At 35.5% G+C, this 21,077-nt stretch overlaps 1 protein-coding gene across 1 annotated transcript; it reads right to left on the bottom strand.

Moving 5' to 3' along the window:
- Nucleotides 1-5,630: 5,630 nt before the first annotated feature.
- Nucleotides 5,631-18,274, bottom strand: LOC115410612 (tissue-type plasminogen activator-like). Its single transcript, XM_030122335.1, has 11 exons — nt 18,138-18,274; nt 17,968-18,058; nt 16,945-17,049; nt 14,527-14,680; nt 12,741-12,838; nt 11,939-11,980; nt 11,666-11,858; nt 8,379-8,530; nt 8,137-8,277; nt 6,115-6,263; nt 5,631-6,027 (listed from the first exon to the last, which is right to left on the bottom strand). Exons 1-11 carry the CDS (start codon nt 18,201-18,203, stop codon nt 5,833-5,835), a joined length of 1,386 nt encoding a protein of 461 aa, XP_029978195.1. The 5' UTR covers nt 18,204-18,274; the 3' UTR covers nt 5,631-5,832.
- Between the last annotated feature and the right edge of the window lie 2,803 nt (nt 18,275-21,077).

Raw genomic sequence — 21,077 nt, 5'->3', positions numbered from 1 at the left:
TTTGTTTTTTTACTGTAGTTTCGATCGTACCATTTACAGACTGTTTCTTTTTCTCTGCAGCAGACAGAGTAAACCACAGAGGCTGTGCTAACCTCACCCTGGTTTTAGATAACTGGAAATACGCCATCATGACTCAGGTCAAAGATCTGCTGCTGCACGACCACAACACGGTGCTGCCGGACTACGGACGGTGAGGTTCAGTTCAGGAAAGTTCTCAGAAAATAAAAAGCTGATTAGACGAAAATCAAGAAGATGTCCAGTCTGTTGCAGTCATCCATGTCTGAGCTCATCAGCTGCAAAACAGTAACGCAGTGTTTTTCAACCTTGGGGTCGCCTGGAATTCAAATGGAAATTTACTGAAATTTCTAGTAATTGATTTAAAAAAAACTTACTAATAAAAAATATATGGTGAGTTGAGAGAGACAATCACAATCCATAAAAGACATGACAAACTGTGGTTGTGAAACTGAAGCACTGTGGTACTGTTTATCTTTCAAATGTTCATTGTGATCAGTTTCAGATGCTGCAGCTCTTTCATAATTCATAGTTTGAGTTATTGTTTGTTCAGTATTAATTGTCAGCCTTGTAAATACAAGCTGGACTGACTGTACATATCCTGACCAAGGAAAATAAAATTCTCACTTTGTGCAGTAATCTACACCTGGCTTTTCTGCCTCCATCCAGAATAATATACATTATATAGACTAAATGTCATCTAAAGTTAATGTTTATTTGCAACATAGTATCGCAAACTATTACGTGATCAAAACAAATTAATTTTAGCAAAACAAAAAATCTCTGTTTTGAATGTCTGGGGTCACCAGAAATTTGTGACGTTAAAATGGGGTCACGAGCCAAAAAAGGTTGGAAACCACTGCAGTAACATAAACCCCATGTGTGCTCCTACACTGAGGTTTCATTCTATGTAGAACAGAGGGGTCAAAGTCATTATGGTTCACACTGGAAAATATCTAAATCTTTCTAAGTGTATTTTTCTCATTTCTAGGCAAAATATCTCATCACACTTAAAATAAGACATAATCACCTAAAGAGTAACTTTTCAGTGAGATATAAGAACTTATTACCTCCGCCAAGGAGGTTATGTTTTTGCCAGGGTTGGTTTGTTTGTCTGTCTGTTTGTCTGTCCGTTAGTGTGCAACATAACTCAAAAAGTTATGGACAGATTTGGATGAAATTTTCAGGGTTTGTTGGAAATGGGATAAGGAAGAAATGATTAAATTTTGGTGGTGATCGGGGGTGGGGGGGCCCACGGGGGGGCCCATTTCCAACAAAAATTGAAAATTTCATCAAAATCTGTCCATAACTTTTTGAGTTATGTTGCACACTAACGGACAGACAAACAGACAGACAGACAGACAGACAGACAAACAAACAAACCCTGGCAAAAACATAACCTCCTTGGCGTGGGGGGGCCCACGGGGATGGCCACTGATCAGCCTTGGCGGAGGTCTGCGCTCTCCGAGTGCTTCTAGTTTTTAGACAATAGATCTTGAAAATCTTATTTTAAAAAATCTTACCAAGATAAATTTCACTTGTTCCATTGGCAGATTTTTTTTTTTTTTTTTGCTTGAATTAAGGAAAAAATCTTGAATTAAGCAAAAAAAATGGAACAAGTGAAAATTATCTTGGTAAGATTTCTTGAAATAAGATTTTCAAGATCTATTGTCAAAAAATAAGTTATTACATCTCACTGAAGAGTTACTCTTTAGGTGATCATGTCTTATTTTAAGTGTGATGAGATATTTTGACTAGAAATGAGAAAAATACACTTGGTAAGATTTAGATTTTTTCCAGAGCAAGGGCTTCATGTAGCTCAATCTGATCTCAAGCAGGCCAAACCAGTAAAATAATGACATAATAACCTATAAATAATGACAACTTCAAGTTTTTCTCTTTGATTTAGTACAAAAAACAAACATTAAATTATGAAAATATTTACATTGTACAAAAAAATTTGTGCATAACCTAAAAAAAATGAAATTTCATTAGAAAAATTTGTGCAATTATAACTGAAGCTGTAATGTGCTGCAGAAAATGGGAAGACCAAACTAAAGTCCAAATGCTTCAAAATGGTACTATCTTCAGTATGTTGTCCTGTTCTAGTGGTATCACTAATAGTAAAATGTGTTCTGTTGTGTGTCTGTCAGCATCCAGCCTCTGTCCGACGCCCTCGGTGACCTCTACAAAGAGTTCAACTCCCTGAAGGAGCGTCTGGCTGAACTCACCTCCAAGTTTGAAGGTGTTGAGGCCTTTGTGGATGATGTGAGGGCGGGAAGGAGACCAGCCCTGCCCCGAGGTGAACCCCGACCCCCGGGTCTGCCACCATCAGGGGACACGGACCCCGAGGGCATCCGGCCCCTGGGCAGGAGGACCAGGGTGGTGGTGAGGAGGGTCAAAAAACCTGTAAGCCGCTTTTAGACTGCAATAACAAGTACAAATGTCAGGTACTGTTACTTCAGTTTTTATGTCTTAGAGTCAAATATTGTTCTTTTCACACTTACTTTAAAATTCTGAGTATTAGCATAAAATAAAAACCAACATTAATTTTACTAATTTCTAAAATATTTAAACTGTATATGTTCTGTCAGTGGATAAATGTGAGTACTTTTCTATCAGTACTGTTGTATTTGTACTAAAATATTTCCATTTAATGCTACTTTTTACCTGTATACATTTCTTCTACTATATTACAAATGACTTTGGTATCCATTTATTTTTGCAGATTCATATTATTATAATAAAAATAACTAATAGATCCAGTTTTGTCATATTTGTACTAAAGTATTTCCATTTAATGCAACTTTATACTTTAATAATAGAGTTCTTCTCAGAGAAAAAAATCATACTGACATTTATTACAAGTGTCTGTAGTTTCCAACTGTTTTGTAGACACATTTTATTGGAATAAAAAATAATTTCCTATCAGTGTATTGTGTGCATTCATATTAAAATAAAAGTGGAATGAATGAAAGAATGAAGTGTTTTGTTGTTTTTAGGCTAAATTCCACATCAGACTAAGGACAACAAATGGAAATTAGTTTCTGTTTTTGTTTAATGAGCATTTAATTCCTGTCATATAAAGCTATAATTAAGAATGTAAACAACAATAACATAAGCACAAAACAAAAATCACAAAAAATTTGGATGTTGTTAAGTATGAGTCAAAGAATTTCTAAATTACATACTTTAAAAAAAATTCAAGAAATAAAATTAGTTTTCTTAGGTTCAGAAAAAGAATAACAGAAAAACCACAAAATGTTACGACACTTTAACTTATTTATTTGCGTAAATTAATTCCTAATAAGCTCCCTCCCATAATTAACCCATGTCTAAATGTCAATGATCTATTTCTAATTCCATTTGAAGTAAAGACATACAGCTGTAATGTGCAACTTTTACCACCAGATGACGATATATCATATATCATACAACTGTGTGTCTTCATTTTTACTGCATTACTACGATATTTTTTGTGCAGATCAGTTTAGCACGAGATGAAAAAGGTTTGCATTAAACTGAAACGTAATGTTTTTCCCATTTTTTGATGTTGCATGAATACCTGAATTCTGTTTTAATACAATATGATTTTTTTTTCTCCTGCAGCAATAATGCACTTAAATGATTACTAAGAATAGCAGTCTATACAAATACAGATGTATTTATTTTTTTTATATAAAGATGATACTACAAGTGCCCTACATTTGTCTTGTTTAGGAAATTTATAAAAACCATGTACAAAATGTAAAAAATAATTCCCATATATAAAAATGACAAAACCATTCAATGTAACAGATACCACATACCAAAAAACAGAACCTAAAATACACCCAGAGACAAAACTTTTACAACAAAGTACGTGAAATATCAGCATGAAAATGACAGCTTATGATTTTAAAGATAATTACAGTGGTTGTGATCAGAAATTTAATACATTACTTTTAGTTTTTGTCTATACAATTAAAACTATTGCATGTCTTATGTACAGATGAGGGACAAATAAAAAAGAAAAACACAATGTATAATGTGTTCATAATGCAGTAAGAGCTCCTTGGTGTTGATTTTTCAGTCTGGGATGAACATCATTCTGACAAAACATAATCTTTTTTTTTAGTATTTTGATTATGGAACTGAATTTAGTCTAAAATCTGCCAGAAGTGTTCAATTGTGTTGAGATCATTTTCTCATTTTCTAATCATCCAACTGGTCTTCAGTCAGCTTTTTCCTTTTCATTCTGCACTAAACTGCACTACACGACTATAGATGACATTCTGGCACATAAATAGTCACAAAAATATATATACGTATATTTATCTGTCAGCAAGATTATGCACAAAGTACTGCAACAATTTTCATGAAACTTGGAATGGTCAGGCATGTGGGGTCTATGCATATCAATACATAAACTAGAGCCATGATAATACATAGACATTAGAGGGCTTAGTGTTTTCTAGTGGGAAGCTTGATTAAAACTGATGATTTTTTTGTCCTCTTACAGAAAACTGCCACATAGGGTCCTATGTTTCCCAGTTCTTTATAAATCCTATCATGGGTCAGGGTTAAAGCTTCAGTTGGTGATAGAATGAAAACCTTTGAGCATGTTCCTCCTCACATACAGTTGCGGAAAAAATTATTAGACCACCATTGTTTTCTTCAATTTCTTGTTCATTTTAATGCCTGGTACAACTAAAGGTGCATTTATTTGGACAAATATAATGATAACAACAAACATGGCTTATAATAGTTTAATTTCAGAGCTGATATCTATCCATTTGCCATGTTTTCTTGATAATAACCAAAATCACTTCAGTTCTTACATCAATATCTATAGCATTGCACTGACAAAAACAGTGCTTTTAGGCATTCCATGTTTTCTTTTCTGTCTGTTTTAGTCACATGATACACACAGGGGTTAGTATTTGATTGGATAACTATTGTTTTTGTTGACTTTTGATGGTCTAATAATTATTTCCGGAACTGTAGTGTGAAGACAATAATAGGAAGCTTCAACCCATGTCACTATGTCCATATGTACTTTGAAAGAAATCCAATAATGGACTGAAACATCCCAACATTATATTTCTGAAGCGAATGTGAATGCATAGGATCTGATTTATTACAATTTCCTGATTACTTCCAGTTATCAGATTTTTACAGTGATGTAAACAGGCTCACTGTTCCAGAAATCTGGCAGACGTTTCTGGACACTAAAGGCTAGCACAAACCGTCTAAAAAACAGTTTTTATCCCAGGGCCATAACTGCGCTGAATATTTATATAAGTGTGGACATGCTGAATGTTGTCTAGTGGTATATGATCATGTTTTATGTGACACTTTCCTATGCTGCTTTTTTAGATATGCATGCTGTCAGGGTTTTTCTTTTATATTTTCAGTTTTTATACTCTTTTATATACAGTACATTATTTATTGTTTTATGGCACCTAAAGACAATTGCACTTTAAATTTTGTTGTACCTGTACAATGACAATAAGACATTCTATTCTATTCTATTCTATTCTATTCTATTCTATTCTATTCTATTCTATTCTATTCTATTCTATTCTGTAAGATGACAGTCTCTCAACATTCACTACAGAGCCTCTGAATGTCCAAATGGGTCATATGTGATAACAATAAAAAGCTGAGAAACTGCATTTTACCTGAATTATTTACATGTATTGATATGATTAGTGGATCAGAAGTTAATACACAATCTAGATCAGTCGATGGTTTTGGTGTTAGAGGATGAACTTTAGAGTTATAATGGAATATTAGGACCCTGACCAAACAGTTCCATGTCCATGTCATCAGTTTTTACTTCTGAGGAAACATGAGGCCTGCAGTGATGTCTGACAGCCCCGTCTTCTCTTCTATCCACCGGTTGTAGTTAGTTAATCTGGTATAAACTCCAGGTCTAAACTCTTGTGCGCAGCCGTCACCCCAGCTGATGATCCCAAACTGGAAGAATCTGCCGCCGACATCGCACACCAGAGGCCCTCCTGAATCTCCCTGTTGGAACGAGAGCAAGAACATCAATACAAATCCACCAGCTCAAAGAGGAGCAAGAGCGAGTTTGGGCTCGTTGTGAATACCTACCTCGCAGGCGTCCTGGCTCCAGTCTGATCGACCGGCGCAAAACATATTATCGGTGATCATCTTCCCATAATAATCCTCCTGTCGACACACACTGTCAGCCAAGAGGTTCACCTGAGCCTCGCGGAGATACTGCGAGTTGTACCATAAACCTGAAGGAAGAAAAGCTGATTTAAACACCTTTAAACTGACTGTAATTACACATATGACAAATGACTCATTACATTTACTCAAGTACTTCAGTACGTGTTGGAGGTGGTTTATTCTTCTTATTATATTTAGATGGTGAATGAGTTACTTTTACTTCACAGATTCAGATTTGATCCATAAAGACCCAGTGCTACTTTTGTGGCAGGTCCAAAATAGTTTTTTATCTATATTTAACTTTTCTTCATTGGTTGATCACCATTTGTTATAATAATGTCCTCTACATTTTGTGGTTTTTCAGTGAAAATCAGGTATTATACCAACATATCATTTAGTGATCATATAGATGTTCATCAAAACTCTGATTAAAGTTGAGGAATATTATATCAGAAACAGAGAAAACTCAAGAAAAAGTTGACTTTTTCAGCAAAGATATCAATAACTGAACTTAAAACAAGCCATTTATCAAACTTCATTGGTTTTACTGGTGAATCATTGCTATAGAAGATGATGGTGTTTCCTTGGTAACTACAGAGCCTCTGAACATCCAAATGGGTCATATCTGATGACCATGAAAAGATGACAAACTGTATTTTACACCAATTATTTACAGGTATCGATAGGATTAGTGGTTCAAAAGTTATTAAACATTTTAGATCAGTAGATGAGTTTGGTTGCCAGTGGCTGTTTGAGTCTTTATAGGTTAATCATGAACTGTCAGATACAAGGTTTTGAACTTAATCCTTGAATGAGGCTCATCAGTTTTTGTTTTTTTCTAATGGGATAAATCTTGCACTTTTGAACTACAGTTGAGTCCAGAACAGGCGTGTCAAACTCATTTTAATTCAGGGGCGAATTTGAGCTCAAACAGGCCAGACCAGTAAAATAACTGCATAAGAACCTATAAATAAAAACTCCAAATTTTTCTCCGTTATCTATGCAAAAAAGGAAAAGTGAAATTTTAACAATATTATGCCTCAGTTTCTCATTTACACATGTGCATTACAATTTACAGATCACAGTGGATCTACAAATACATATACACGGCCATGGCTCAGAAGGTAGAGCGGGTAATCCAATAACCGAAGGGTTGTTGGTTCAAATCCTGCTCTGTCCCAGTCATGTGCCATTGTGTCCTTGGGCAAGGCAGTTCATCCTTGCCTCCAGTGTCAGTCACACTGGTGTATGAATGCTTGTGAATGTTCAGTGGTGAATTGGCGCAAATTCCGTCAGCTACAAATGTAATTTACCACCATGAGAGTGAATAAATAATGTAAAGCGCTATAGAAATCTAATCCATTAGATAGATAGATAGATAGATAGATAGATAGATAGATAGATAGATAGATAGATAGATAGATAGATAGATAGATAGATAGATAGATAGATAGATAGATGTTAAGAAATACCTGACACACAATAAAATCTGACTAAAAACAAGGGCAAACTGGACCCAGGTGCAAAAGTTCATGGGTGTTTTTGTGCCTGAGTATAATTAGCACTAATTAATAACACATTTGTGGACTCCTTAAGCTCCAGTAAATTGCAGATGCAAACATGACACAACAACCTGCAGCATGAGAGGGATGCAAACCATTCATGATGAGTTTGGACCAAAAAAAAAGTGGTAAAAAAATGTCTGTCAGAAATGTCACAACGCAGCCAGACCAGTGGTAGGTCTTAATAAATGACCTGAGCTTCCCAAATATATACAGGGACTCAAAAATGTAAATATGTTTGAGCATTTGTGTGACTTTACTTAGAGGCTGTAGAGATTATATACTAGACAGGTTTCCAAAGTGAGTGAAAATAGAGGTTCTGAGTTTACATATTTAATCATCTTTCTGTGAGAATTCCCGGTCATGTTGTGTTTCTCACCAAACTTTTCTTTCCCATATCCAGCGATTTCACAGCTGACTCCAGGGTGAAGGCTCTGCAGAGGCGGCGGCAGGCAGATGGTCTTCACTGTGTTACTCTCCATTGCACACTGACCACGTCGGGCCTTCAGCTTCATTAGAGCTGCAGAAGATCATCATCATCATCATCATTATCATCAGTATTATCAGTCACTGCTCTGACCACAGCTGCCTACAGAGGAACAGGTAAATACAGCCTCCTACCGATGTCATTGTTGAAGTTGCCCTCGCTGTTGTCAAACCCTTCATGGATGTAGATTTCTTCCACTCTGAATCTTTGCTCTGTGGTCAGTTCGCTCTCGTTAAGTGCGTTTTTCCCGAGGAAGACGGAAAAACGGCGTGCTTTGGTGTTAGAACTGAAAGACAAAGACCGACTGTGGTTTAGATCTCACTTATAATCAAATGAAATAGTTAATGCTCAGGTAACTTCTGTCATTTTAGAAACCTCTTGAAGTTGATTCATTTTAAATCATTCATGTTCTTGAGGTATTTAACCTCTCCATTCCAACTGCAATTTTGTTTTAAATGTGTCCAAGTTTCTACAATAAAACTTTTGTTAACATAGACATTTTATATCTCAATAGAAAGCTTAGATTCTCCACAACTGAGCCACAAAGTTTATGTTACAGTATTCCTAAAAGAATCACCAAAGTTAAAGCTGGTAATGAAGTCACGTTACTGTTCCATTTCATGAGTAATAATGTTCCTGTTCTAAAATGGGTATGAAAAATATATACAGTATATGTACTAAACAACAGAAATTTTCTGAAACTAGAGGTTATTACCTTTCAAATGATGTGGCATTAATTTATTTTGTACTTGTGTTTCTTCAGTTACAAGTTTTGGACCTTGGTAAATGGTAAACAGGCGGAAATTGACACAAATTTAGCAGGAAGGACCGAGTCAGAGGGTTTATTTTCATATCTCACCTCCACCTGTCATTAAAATTGCAGTTATTTTATCAGATTTTCACTGTTATTGTATGTTTTGATTTAGTCAGTCCTCAGATCTGCATAAATCTCAAAGACCTACTTTAATCTCAAATCAGCAAAAGATGTTTGCGTCCCTGACTGACTATTATTTCCATTGTACACTGTAGAAAAAAAAAAAAAACATGAACATCTGGCTTTTGTTTTTGATTTTCAAAGTGTACAATCACCAATAATCGGACACCACTGTACTCATGGATGTCATTCATTAGCTCTACTTCTGATCGGTAACTATGGTAACATTAAACCACAGTGTTTCTTCTATTTTCTGGTTTCTCGTAGACATTTTGAGCTCTATATCCTCACCCTCTTTGTGATGTAGACTCTGAGGGAATTAACTAGTTTATTGTGCTAAACATGGCTTTATCATGGGGAACATCTTACAATTGTGTTAAAAAATTGATTATCTGAAAAATTTCCCTCCATTAGAAAGTTAAACAAGTACAATAAAGTGCCCTAATTGTTTTAAATATATAACTCAGTGTCATTACAGGATCAGTATGTGATATTAGTGACATTTAATTTAGTTTTTAGTTTAGTACAGGTGATGCCAAAAAGCCTAAAGTCTTTTATCCTGTGATTTCTTTGTTATGTGCTGAGATATTTACTGTGGTTCACACTAAGACATAGTAATGATCTATATCTTAACGCTAAATGTCACTTGCAAAGAAATGCTAAAAAAAAAAAAAAAATCAGCAGAGGAAGTCCATTTTGAACTACTGTAGAAACATAACAAGAACCAAAAAAATCAGTGAGTCCACTCCCTTTGTAGACGTACACATCTAATTCTACTAATCCATCAGATTCATACTAATGGAATCATAATTATGATTATTATATTCCATTTCTGTAATTTGATCTTCTTAAATCCACCTCAGTCTTATACACTGGGGCTTATTAAGCTAACCTACCATATCTAAAAGGATTTTTAATCCCATTCAAGTCCTTACAGAACAGTTTCAACTCAGTCTGTGAGGGTTTTAAGATTAGGCCTTAGGGTGGGGTTACTTTATCACTCCATTTAATGTGTATTACTACGGCACATGATGCATAGATATCGCATAAAGAACATTGGCGTTATTTTCAGACAGAAACAGCATACATGAGTGATTTTGTTTCATTGTAGTGTGCAAGATGCAATAATGAGAGCTAATGGTACATTTGAGCAGCGAAGTCAGAATTTTCAACTGGATCGTGCATGTAGTCAACAGAACAGAACTGAACTGAACTGAACTCAGTGCAGCTCAGACATTACTATTCCTTAACACAGGGGTGTAAAACATGCGGCCCATGGGCCAAAAGCAGCCCACCAAAGGTTCCAATCCAGCCCGCAGGATGAATTTGTAAAGTGCAAAAATTACACAGTCAAGGCTGTTGAACTCATTTTGGTTCAGGTTCCACATACAGACCAATATGATCTGAAGTAAAATAATAGCATAAACATGGAACATCTTACACATGAACTGAAGTTGAAAGAAAATCTCTTCATAAGAAACTGGGGAAAATGGCTGACATTCAGGGAAAATTGTGTCTATTAAGGGACATAAACACATTCTGACAAAACACAGGCTCTTCTTTTCATTTGTTTGTTTTCTGTTGTGTTTCTTTTCTTGCTCCTCAACCTGAGGAGATCAGGTTGTATTATACTGTTAAAATGAGAAATAAATAGAAATTGGAGAAAGAAAAAAAAGGGGAAAAAATAACATAATAACCTATAAATAATGTCTTGGTTTGATGTGGGGGAAAAAATTGCATTATTCCTATAAATACTGACAACTTTAAATTTTTGTCTTGTTTTAGTACAAAAACAATAACATTAAATTATGAAAATATTTACATTTACAAACTATCCTATAACAACAAAATATGAATAACCTCAACAAATATGAACAACCTGAAATGTCTAAAGAAAATTAAGCACAATTTTAACAATATTCTACCTGTTACTAATTGTTTTGTGCTTTTGTAGATCCAATCTGTAATGCACATGTATAAATGATAGGTTGGGGCACAAAATTGTTAAAATCACACTTATTTTTCTCAACAAATTTCAGTTTTTTTCAGCTTATTCACATCTTTTTGTTTGGATAGTTTTTAAAAGTAAGTATTTTCATAATTTAATAGGTGTTTGTTTTTTTGCACTAAAACAAAGACAAAAATTTAGAGTTGTCATTATTTATAGGTTATTATGCTATTATTTTACTGGTCCGGCCCACTTGAGATCAAATTGGGCTCAATGTGGCCACTGAATTAAAATGAGTTGGACATCCCTGGCCTAGGGGAAGCTCCATAACAGTCAACTGGAGCCAGTGTCTAGTGGTCATCAGTGGTATTACACTTGCCCCTTAGTTGACCCTTAGTCATGGTCAAAATACATCTTAATGCATCACAGTCTACTCAAGTGTGATGTCATTCACAACTGGACTCAACACAATCCTCTCTCAGCTCTGTCTGCTGGAACAGCTGCCACTGTGTCGGTAAGTGATCGGAGTTCTTTCCTACCCATCGGGGAAGCAGTGGGCGGCTGTGAGGACCCAGCAGGAGGAGATCAGACTCCCCCCGCAGCGGAAAACCTTCTCCTTGGTTTTGCTGCGCCAGAATACGGCAGCAATCCACGGGTGGGCTTCCACTGTGGAGACCGTTCCTCCCACGATCTTCATCAGCTTTCGTCTGGTGCGTTGGCCACATGTCAGCTCTGAGGGAACAAAACAAGTCAAAACAGTTCACAGAAGATGGAAACAGACCACAGAGAGTCGACAGAGGTGGGGAACTCACCTGGCTTTGGCTCAGCAGGTGTGGGCGACGGTAAAGCTGGAACTACAACGATACAAGCAGTTTGTTTTTAATTCCAATGAAGCAACAACTCAAGAATTAAGTGTTGCAACAGATCATTTGGCAACAGTTCATCTATTTAATGAGCGGAAAATATGAATGTTTACAGGATTTATCTGATTTAATAAAGTGATAGTGTCTTTTATGTTCAGAGATTGTGATCAAGGTTTAATAATTAAAAACACTTGAAAAATAGAAGAGCTTTGGTTAAAATTTTGTGTGAAGTCATAATTTTAATTATCCTGTATTTCATGCTTTATTATTGAATGTCTTGTAATTTCAGATTAAGATTTCAGGATTTTTTTCAGACTATATGCTGAAATGTTAATAAATTATTCCCTTATTCATAGCAATAATTTGCACAATTAATCAATAAAAACAACCCTTACTCACAACAGGGTATAGTAACATCAATGATTTTGTGATTTGATACAGTTGTGATTCTCAAGATCTGATTTTACTTTGGTACATTTATCTTTAAAAATGTACTTTTGAGAAATAATGTTACAAATTGTTAAACTAACCTTCTAATATTATTATTAACATTAATAAAAATAGTTGAATTAATGTGGCAACAAGTGCTTATTTTACAGCAAAAGCGACTCATCTTCAATGAAAGTCATATAAAAAATGAATCACAATGATATAAATCCAGATTTTACTTATCAACACGGGATCATTCAATGGAAGACTGACCAGAATCAGAAAATCCATCTTTTGGTGACATAGGAAAGACAACACTTACGTGACTCGATGCCACAGTGTGGAATGTCACAGTATTCCCACACGAGCTGCTGGTTTTTCTGAACATAACACCACGGACGGCGTTTGTAGAGGAGGTTTCTGCACGGAAAGCACACAGTATACAAATTAGAATGCTAAATGTGTGGATAATAACAGCATGTTTTATTTGTACTAAAAGAGTGACTAGACTTAAATTAGCATTAGCAGTATTAGCATTAAAAAGTAGCTATAATATTGGAGTAAAAGTAGTGGTTTGATCTGTCTGATTGATTTATTAATATATATTTTATAACATTTTTGCGGCATCTTACTGTTGTTTCTGCGGCAGATGGAGCTCATTTGAACTACTTGATATGTAGTTTTGTATCTAAGTACGTAAATGTGAAGCTCATAACATGATTAATGGGAAAAAACAGAGAGAGTGTTCTAAATGCAAATCTGTTTTCACTTTTTGGAATCTTTGATTATTTGTGACCTATTGGGTGATTTGATATCAAAATTAAATCATGTGAGTAGTTCAGAAGGAAAAATTACTCCCTATTTTTTTACATGTTTATCTTCCACCTCTGTTTTCCACAAAAATGACCTTAGTTTTACCAAATATCTGTGTCCAAACCAAAATATAAAAACTATTAGAAACAGGTCCGAATGATTGTATCTGGAAACACCTCAGAAAATATTTCCAGAAGTCATGAAGTTGAACCGCAACAACTACTATAAACGTCAGTTATTTTACGTGATGGTCGGGATTGTCGAAGTATATTCTTTATATTATGTGGATTTCATTAAAACACAAGTACATGTCTGGTCAGGTCATCATTTCTTACTTCACAAGAAACTCAAGTGCAGAACTCTTGGAAAGCCCTCCAGTTTTTTGCATTAATCATGCCCACTACTAATTTCTGACCAATCACACAATAGTTCTCAGACACTACATGAGGAAAAAAGCTCTGAACCAGATGATGTGACGAGAACAAGCCGCGACTATGTAATAATTTTGGACATGACCCATTTGTCAGATGTATTTTATTGGAAGCGGGTGTGGTTTTAATACAGGGGTGTGGCCTCAGAGAATCCTGCTCACTTTTTAACAGTAGCTACTTAAATAGATTTGCTTTTTGTTTTTCAACCATTCATATTTATCTATGATTTACACAACATTCAAGACTCTTCTTCATACTTTGTTTTTATCAGAGGTGTTTAATAATTACTTTATTTTTAATTACGTTATTATTAACTATAATTAATAAATACTGATTGCACTTTATGTATTCATTATATTTTAAGCTGTTTTTAATGGTACTTTATTGTGTTTTATGGGTATTCTAATTGTATGTTATTTGTACTGTTTTATTCGTTTTTCGCAATATAAAGTTGCTACTTTACAGTGTTAGATGTACTCCATGTGTCTCCCCCTTCCTCCCCCCTCTCCCCCAGTCTCTCTCTATCTCTATCGCTCTCTCTTTTCTCCTCCTTTATTCTCGCTCTTTAACCCCTACTGGTCAAGGCAGACGGCCATCCTTCAGGAGTCTGGGTCTGCTCCAGGTTTCTGCTGTTAAAGGGAAGTTTTTCCTCGCCACTGTCACCAGTCACAAGTGTTTGCTCCTGGAGGATTCTGTTGGGTTTCTATAAATTTGAGTTGATTTTGATTTGATTTGATAAAGCACTTTGTGACTCTGTCTGTGAAAAGTGCACTATAAATAAAATTTACTTACTTACTTACTTAATGTTTTGGGGTAAAAGGACCAGACTAGATTGTACATGTGGTCAGGTTCACAGCGCCTTACCTGCAGTAGTTGTGTCTCCCTGAGTTGACATCTGTGGACATGTAGCGTTCCCTGGTTTCCACATCCCACTCCTCACACGTCCGTCCACTCTCAGACTGGGACACAGTACCTCGGTAGTAAAGTCCCATGCCTTCATAACACTGTGCACTTGTCGCTAAACCAAACAACAGGAGAGATTTGACACTTACACAGCTGATTTTTATCATTAAACTTCACATTTCTACAATAATCATTGGATTGCATGTAGTTGTGTGCTGTAACGGGGTATTTATTGTCCTGATAACATTTCACATTTTACAAATATCTGTACTTTATACTTTTTAAATCAGACTCCACTGTAGTTTTAATGCATTTAAGAGAGTTAGAGATTATTTTTGTTTTGCATTATTGTCCACCTTTACAAAATAAAGGCTATTTTTAGACTAAATTACATAGAAAAGATGACAGGATGTAAAAAAAAAGAAAAAAAAGAAAAGAAAAAAGAAAAAACAGTGTAGAAAAGGAAGCTGGATCACAAAGAAAAGGCAGCATGAGGTTGTGGGATTTGCTGCTGACATTAAAAACTAATTTCAACTTAATGCTCGTAAACATTTTTTTAGTTTTATGTCATGTTAGGATCGTTTAATCTTTTAGTCTTCATGTTATACTGATATTAGCAGTCAATACAAATGCACTTCAGAAGTTACTTTTGTATTTTGAGTATGTTTCAGAGCTTGTACTTTTCCACTTTTACTGCTGTAAAGAAGTTAAAACAGTATTTTGGGTTGGTTTTTTTTGTTTTGTTTTGTTTTGTTTTTTTTGTTTTTTTTTACATATGTATTAGTTCTTCTTCTGGGTAAAGATTATACTTACTTCAATACCAGGCAATATTTCTACTTTGCAGTCATTTTTAACACATTTTCTGAAATATATATATATATATATATATATATATATATATATATATATATATATATATATATATATATATATATAAATTTTTTTTTTTTCCTGCATTAATCTTTGTTAGGTTTTACTACAGTAGCTGTCCACGCTTGAGCTCATTTGAAGTACTTTATAAACTGTTCATCACGTGTTTCTAGCTTCAGTGTCCCAATAAAAACTATTTTTCATAAGCGTTTCAGCTCTGTGGTGATAGTTTTTCCAGTGAATCCAAGAGTTTATTGAGTTTAAGATGGAGAACTGTAAACACTTGAGCCTTCAGTTTAGCTCAGACATTACAAGTTGGAGGAGCTTTTATATACACAGCAGCAATGGGAGGTTAAACTAAACAATATGAAAGGTGTTTTCTCTTTTAGCCGTATGTGTGTGTGCAACCAAATAAGTCTATAAACTGCAAAAGAGCCACTTAACAAAAGTAATTACATTTTCCATGACGAAGCAGCTCTAAGGCGTCTTCTTATTTGGCCTGAGATGTAAGGGTTGCTGTTTTTGTTGTTATCTATGAACATATGCAATTCATCATCATCATATCAGCATCAATCTGCTGTCACTATTGGCCAATATTTTCCATTTTTAATTAGCTTAAGGAGGAGACACACATTTAAGGATATGCATATTTCACTGGACAGGAAAGGGATTAAAACTGTAATCTGAAAGTAACCAAAACCTTGAGATATAGCAGAGTAGAAGTATAAAGTACTCAGTTCAGTTCATTGTTTCACTTAGTAAATCCAAACTGACTCAGGGCTGCTACAAACCGATTGCACTTAATGTATTTATTGCATTTTAACTGTATTTTAACTGTAATTTAATTGCATCTTAAATTGTATTTTAAACGGTATTTTAATTGTCTTGCACAGTGAAGCACTTTGTGATTCCCTGTCCATGAAAAGTGCTCTAAAAATAAAATTGACTTACTTGCTTAGTATACAAAGGTTATGGTCACCCTTAAATACATCTAGTTTTCCTACACATTTAACCTCTCCTAAGGGATTTATCATAATTTTTTATATTCTCCTCTGCATTTTAAATGTTTCAGTGAAAATCATGTATTTTCTGTATTTAATTTACTGATCATATAGATGTTCATTAAACCTTGGAATAAAATCCAAAGATTATTATAACAAAACAGAGAAAACTGAAGTAAAAGTGACTTTTTCAGCTAAATATATCATTAAATGGATGTAAAATAAATGTCTACAACCACTGTCATTTGTCAAATTACATGGGTTTTACTGGTGAATCAATGTTGCAGAAGATGACAGTGTTCCTGTGTTCATTATGGAGCCTCTGAATGTCCAAATAAAACAAATTTTATTTTGCTGAAAAGCTGAGAAACTTCATTTTACCTGAATTATTTAACTGTATTATTAAGATTAGTGGATCAAAACTTACTACACATTTTCTATCAGTAAATGCTTTTGGTTGCTGACAGTTCTTTAGGTCTTTGAGGGTTAAATAAGCATGTCTTCTTACCTATTTCACACTTTTTCCCTTCGAATCCGTCCAAACACAAACAGAACATGTGCTCTCCAGTGTAGATAGATGGGACAGATGAGCCTCCGTTAAGGCAGACCTCACCTACCATGGGACAGATACAATGAATTAAACACTGTACTGAAGCAGGTCAACAGAGAGCTTCAACAAATTAGATTAGATTAGATTAGATTAGATTAGATTAGATTAGATTAGATTAGATTAGATTAGATTAGATTAGATAGAAGTTTATTGATCCTTTGGGCAGAGCCATCAGGAAATTGAGGTTCCAAAAGCAGTACAACACTGAATATACACACAACAAATACCACAAGAATAAAGACATAATAAAGCAATACAACACGAAATTTGCATTATTTTGGGATAATGTATATTCAACAATTAAGATATTGGGATATGCAATTCCTAAAATATGTTTGGTGATGGATTTCAGATATATTATTGGTAATAATGTAATTAATAAAAATGATTAATATTTGTTTAAAATACTATTAGCAGCCTGGAAAAACTCAATTACCAAAAAAATGGTGCAAATTAGAACCACCTACAACTACAATTTGTGAGAGGAATATTTGAGATGGAGATTCTGACCCATAGATTGAAGACTCAAGAAGAGCAGAGTCATGATAAATGGGAGAAATGAACAATTTTAGTTTCAATGTCACATTACTAAAACCAATTGTTAGTCATAAAGGTTTTTTATGGTTAGTGTATCCCAAATGTCCCTTATGTTTGTATTGTACAAAATCCAAAACAACAATAAAAATAAAGTAACAAAAAAAGCAATATAATAACTATAAAAAACAATAGTGAAAGTACTAGTAGAAACAAGTTGCAAAGTAATAATAAGTAGCTTACATGTTATAATAAAACAATAGTACAGTTTGCACAATCTTTATATGCGTGTACATACATATTTAGATATAGTTTAATAATTACAGAATAAAGCACTAGTAGAAACAAGCAGCAAAGTAGTAAATAATAAAGTGCAGAGTTTCTTACCTGAAGACTCAAAGGACGAGGAGGAAGAAGAGGAGAAAAAGGAGGAAGAGAAAGGGGATGATCTCTGCTTTCGTCTCAGCCTCAGTGAGTCCTGAAAGAACAGAAAGGTCACATAAATGTTCATGAAAACACATTTAAATTTCAGAAATATGAATGAAAAATCTCCTCACCGCTTCAGCTGTTGTTAGAGCTGCTATGGTGCAAAACAAAAGCCCAAAAGTTTTCATCGTTGTCATGTTTCTTCTCTGCACAGATTAAAATTCAAACATGAGTGAGCCTGCACAGACAGATCTGTTTGGAAGCTTCCTGAGGGTTTTCTCTGTTATGTCTGCGGCGAAAGGAGGAGGAGGGAGAAAGCCTGTGATTGGCTGAAGGGGTGAACCTTTATGTATGAAGAAACATCTGTTTGCATGAGTCAGAGCTGATCCGCATCTTTAATGCCCAGGAAGTGCACCAATAAGTTTGGTATGACGGGGGCGCTGGGGCCTGCTCCTGTTTTAATTTTAGAAATGCATACTCATAACAGTCACATTATCCGTGAAAAGATGCTCGACAGTGTCTGTAGGATGAGGATTTTCACGCCTTCACACCACCATTTCACGTAACAGTGACCACATGGAGGAAAAATCAGTCCAAACAGATGTGTCACGAGTTTAAGAAAATGATAACATCGCTGTAAGATTTCAGCAGGAGAAGTGAGAGGGTCTTCTGGGGGGAAAACATCAAAAATCCTAAGCCTTCAAGATTTTTAAAATAACTTAAACTTTATATCATTTCCCCTCAATCTCACTGTATATGCACCGAGAAGCATGGGAAAGAAGGGGTTTGTTGAGTCACATGTGAGTCAAAAGTTTGAACTGATGGCAACAAAAATGTAGAATATTTTAAATTACAAGCCCCATATACTTTAAGACCACCTGCAAAAAATATTTAACCCATAAAGACCCAAACAGCCACTCACGACCAAAACCATCTACTGATCTAAAATGTTTAATAAGTTCTGAACCGCTAAACCTATTAAAATATGTAAATAATTGGTGTAAAATGCAGTTTATCGACTTTTCATGGTCATCAGATATGACCCATTTGGACATTCAGAGGCTCTGTAGTTACCATGGAAACACCGTCATCTTCTACAACATTAATTCACCAGTAAAACCCATAGAGTTTGATAAATTACAGTGGATGGAGACACTTGTGTTATGTTCAGTTAATGATATATTTTGCCAAAAAAGTCACTTTTTGTTCAGTTTTCTCTGTTTCTGATATAATAACCCTCAACTTTAATCTGAGCTTTTATGAACATCTACATAATTAGTGAATTAAGTACAGGAAAATGCCTGATGTTCACTGAAAACCACAAAATACAGAGGGTAATGTCATAATAAATTGTGTTAAACCACTTAAGAAAAGTTAAATATTGTCCAGTGACCCAAGTAAAAGTTTTTAGGGTTTTTTTTTTTACTTTACATAATTGCCTTGATTGGAAACCGTATGATGCCACAGTTTTTCAGATCATTTTTACTTTTATTTAATGAAATGTCCTTTGCAGTGGACAGGTTTTTTTTTTTTTTTTTTTTTAAATAAAGCTATGAAATTCTTGTCCACTACAGAGGACAAAAATGCGTTGCTGGGTCTCAGGAGATTAAAGAGAAAAAAGTATTTTGGAAACTGCCACAAAAGTAACACTGGGTTGTCATGGGTTAATATCTGTTGATCCACTAATCCTATCAATACATGTAAATAACTGAGGTAAAATGCAGTTTCTCAACTGAAAATTATAATCAGATATGACCCATTTGGACATTCAGAGGCTCCGTAGTTACCATAGAAACACCATCATCTTCTGCAACATTGATTCACCAGAAAAACTCATGGAGTTTGATCAATGACAGTGGATGGAGATACTGGGTTTAAGTTCAGTCAATGATATATTTGCTGAAAAAGTCACATCTTCTACAGTTTTTTTTTGTTTCTGATTCAATAACCCTCAACTTTAATCTGAGCTTTTATGAATAGCTACATGATCAGTGAATTAAATACAGGACAATATACACTTCACACTGAAAAATGCAAAATACAGTGGATAATATTATAATTTGTGTTCTCATTGGCTGACGTTCTGTGACGCTGCGCTCTCATTGGCTGCCATTCTGTGATGCTGCGCTCTCATTGGCTGCCGTTTTGTGACATTGCGCTCTCATTGGCTGACGTTCTGTGACGCTGCGCTCTCATTGGCTGACGTTTTGTGACGTTGCGCTCTCATTGGCTGACGTTCTGTGACACTGCGCTCTCATTGGCTGCCGTTCTGTGACGCTGCGCTCTCATTGGCTGATGTTTTGTGACGTTGCGCTCTCATTGGCTGACGTTCTGTGATGCTGCGCTCTCATTGGCTGACGTTCTGTGACGCTGCACTCCCATTGGCTGCCGTTCTGTGACGCTGCGCTCTCATTGGCTGCCGTTTTGTGACATTGCGCTCTCATTGGCTGACGTTCTGTGATGCTGCGCTCTCATTGGCTGCTGTTTTGTGACATTGCGCTCTCATTGGCTGATGTTATGTGACGCTGCGCTGTCATTGGCTGCCGTTCTGTGACGCTGCGCTGTCATTGGCTGACGTTCTGTGACGCTGCGCTCTCATTGGCTGACGTTCTGTGACGCTGCGCTCCCATTGGCTGACGTTCTGTGACGCTGCTTTCTCATTGGCTGACGTTCTGTGACGCTGCGCTCCCATTGGCTGACGTTCTGTGACGCTGCTTTCTCATTGGCTGACGTTCTGTGACGCTGCGCTCTCATTGGCTGACGTTCTGTGACGCTGCGCCGTCATTGGCTGATGTTATGTGACGCTGGGCTCTCATTGGCTGACGTTCTGTGACGCTGCACTCTCATTGGCTGACGCTCTGTGACGCTGTGTTGATAAGTCACTTAAATATGGCTAAATATTGAGAAAATTGTAGTGTGAAGAAGAAAACTTGATGATTCCATAATTCAGATATGTGTAAACGATGACGATACTTTATTCAGTCTGTGGAGATGTGGCGTTAAGTTGATAATAGACCTACTGAGTCATGCTCCATCACTGCATCTTGAAAAACCTCTTGTAATAATAGATA

Source organism: Sphaeramia orbicularis, chromosome 19, assembly GCF_902148855.1.
Source record: "Sphaeramia orbicularis chromosome 19, fSphaOr1.1, whole genome shotgun sequence".
In the NCBI taxonomy this organism is placed as follows: Eukaryota; Metazoa; Chordata; class Actinopteri; order Kurtiformes; family Apogonidae; genus Sphaeramia; species Sphaeramia orbicularis.
This window is presented reverse-complemented; position numbering and strand designations above follow the sequence as displayed.

What these genes read in the sequence shown, in the direction of transcription:
- LOC115410612 (XM_030122335.1), bottom strand. Translation starts at nt 18,203, where the DNA reads ATGACAACGATGAAAACTTTTGGGCTTTTGTTTTGCACCATAGCAGCT. An exon ending in ACACTGTGGCATCGAGTCAC is followed by an intron (nt 11,981 to 12,740) that starts GTAAGTGTTGTC and finishes GTATCGTTGTAG; the next exon opens with TTCCAGCTTTACCGTCGCCC. An exon ending in ACCTGCTGAGCCAAAGCCAG is followed by an intron (nt 11,859 to 11,938) that starts GTGAGTTCCCCA and finishes TTGTTCCCTCAG; the next exon opens with AGCTGACATGTGGCCAACGC.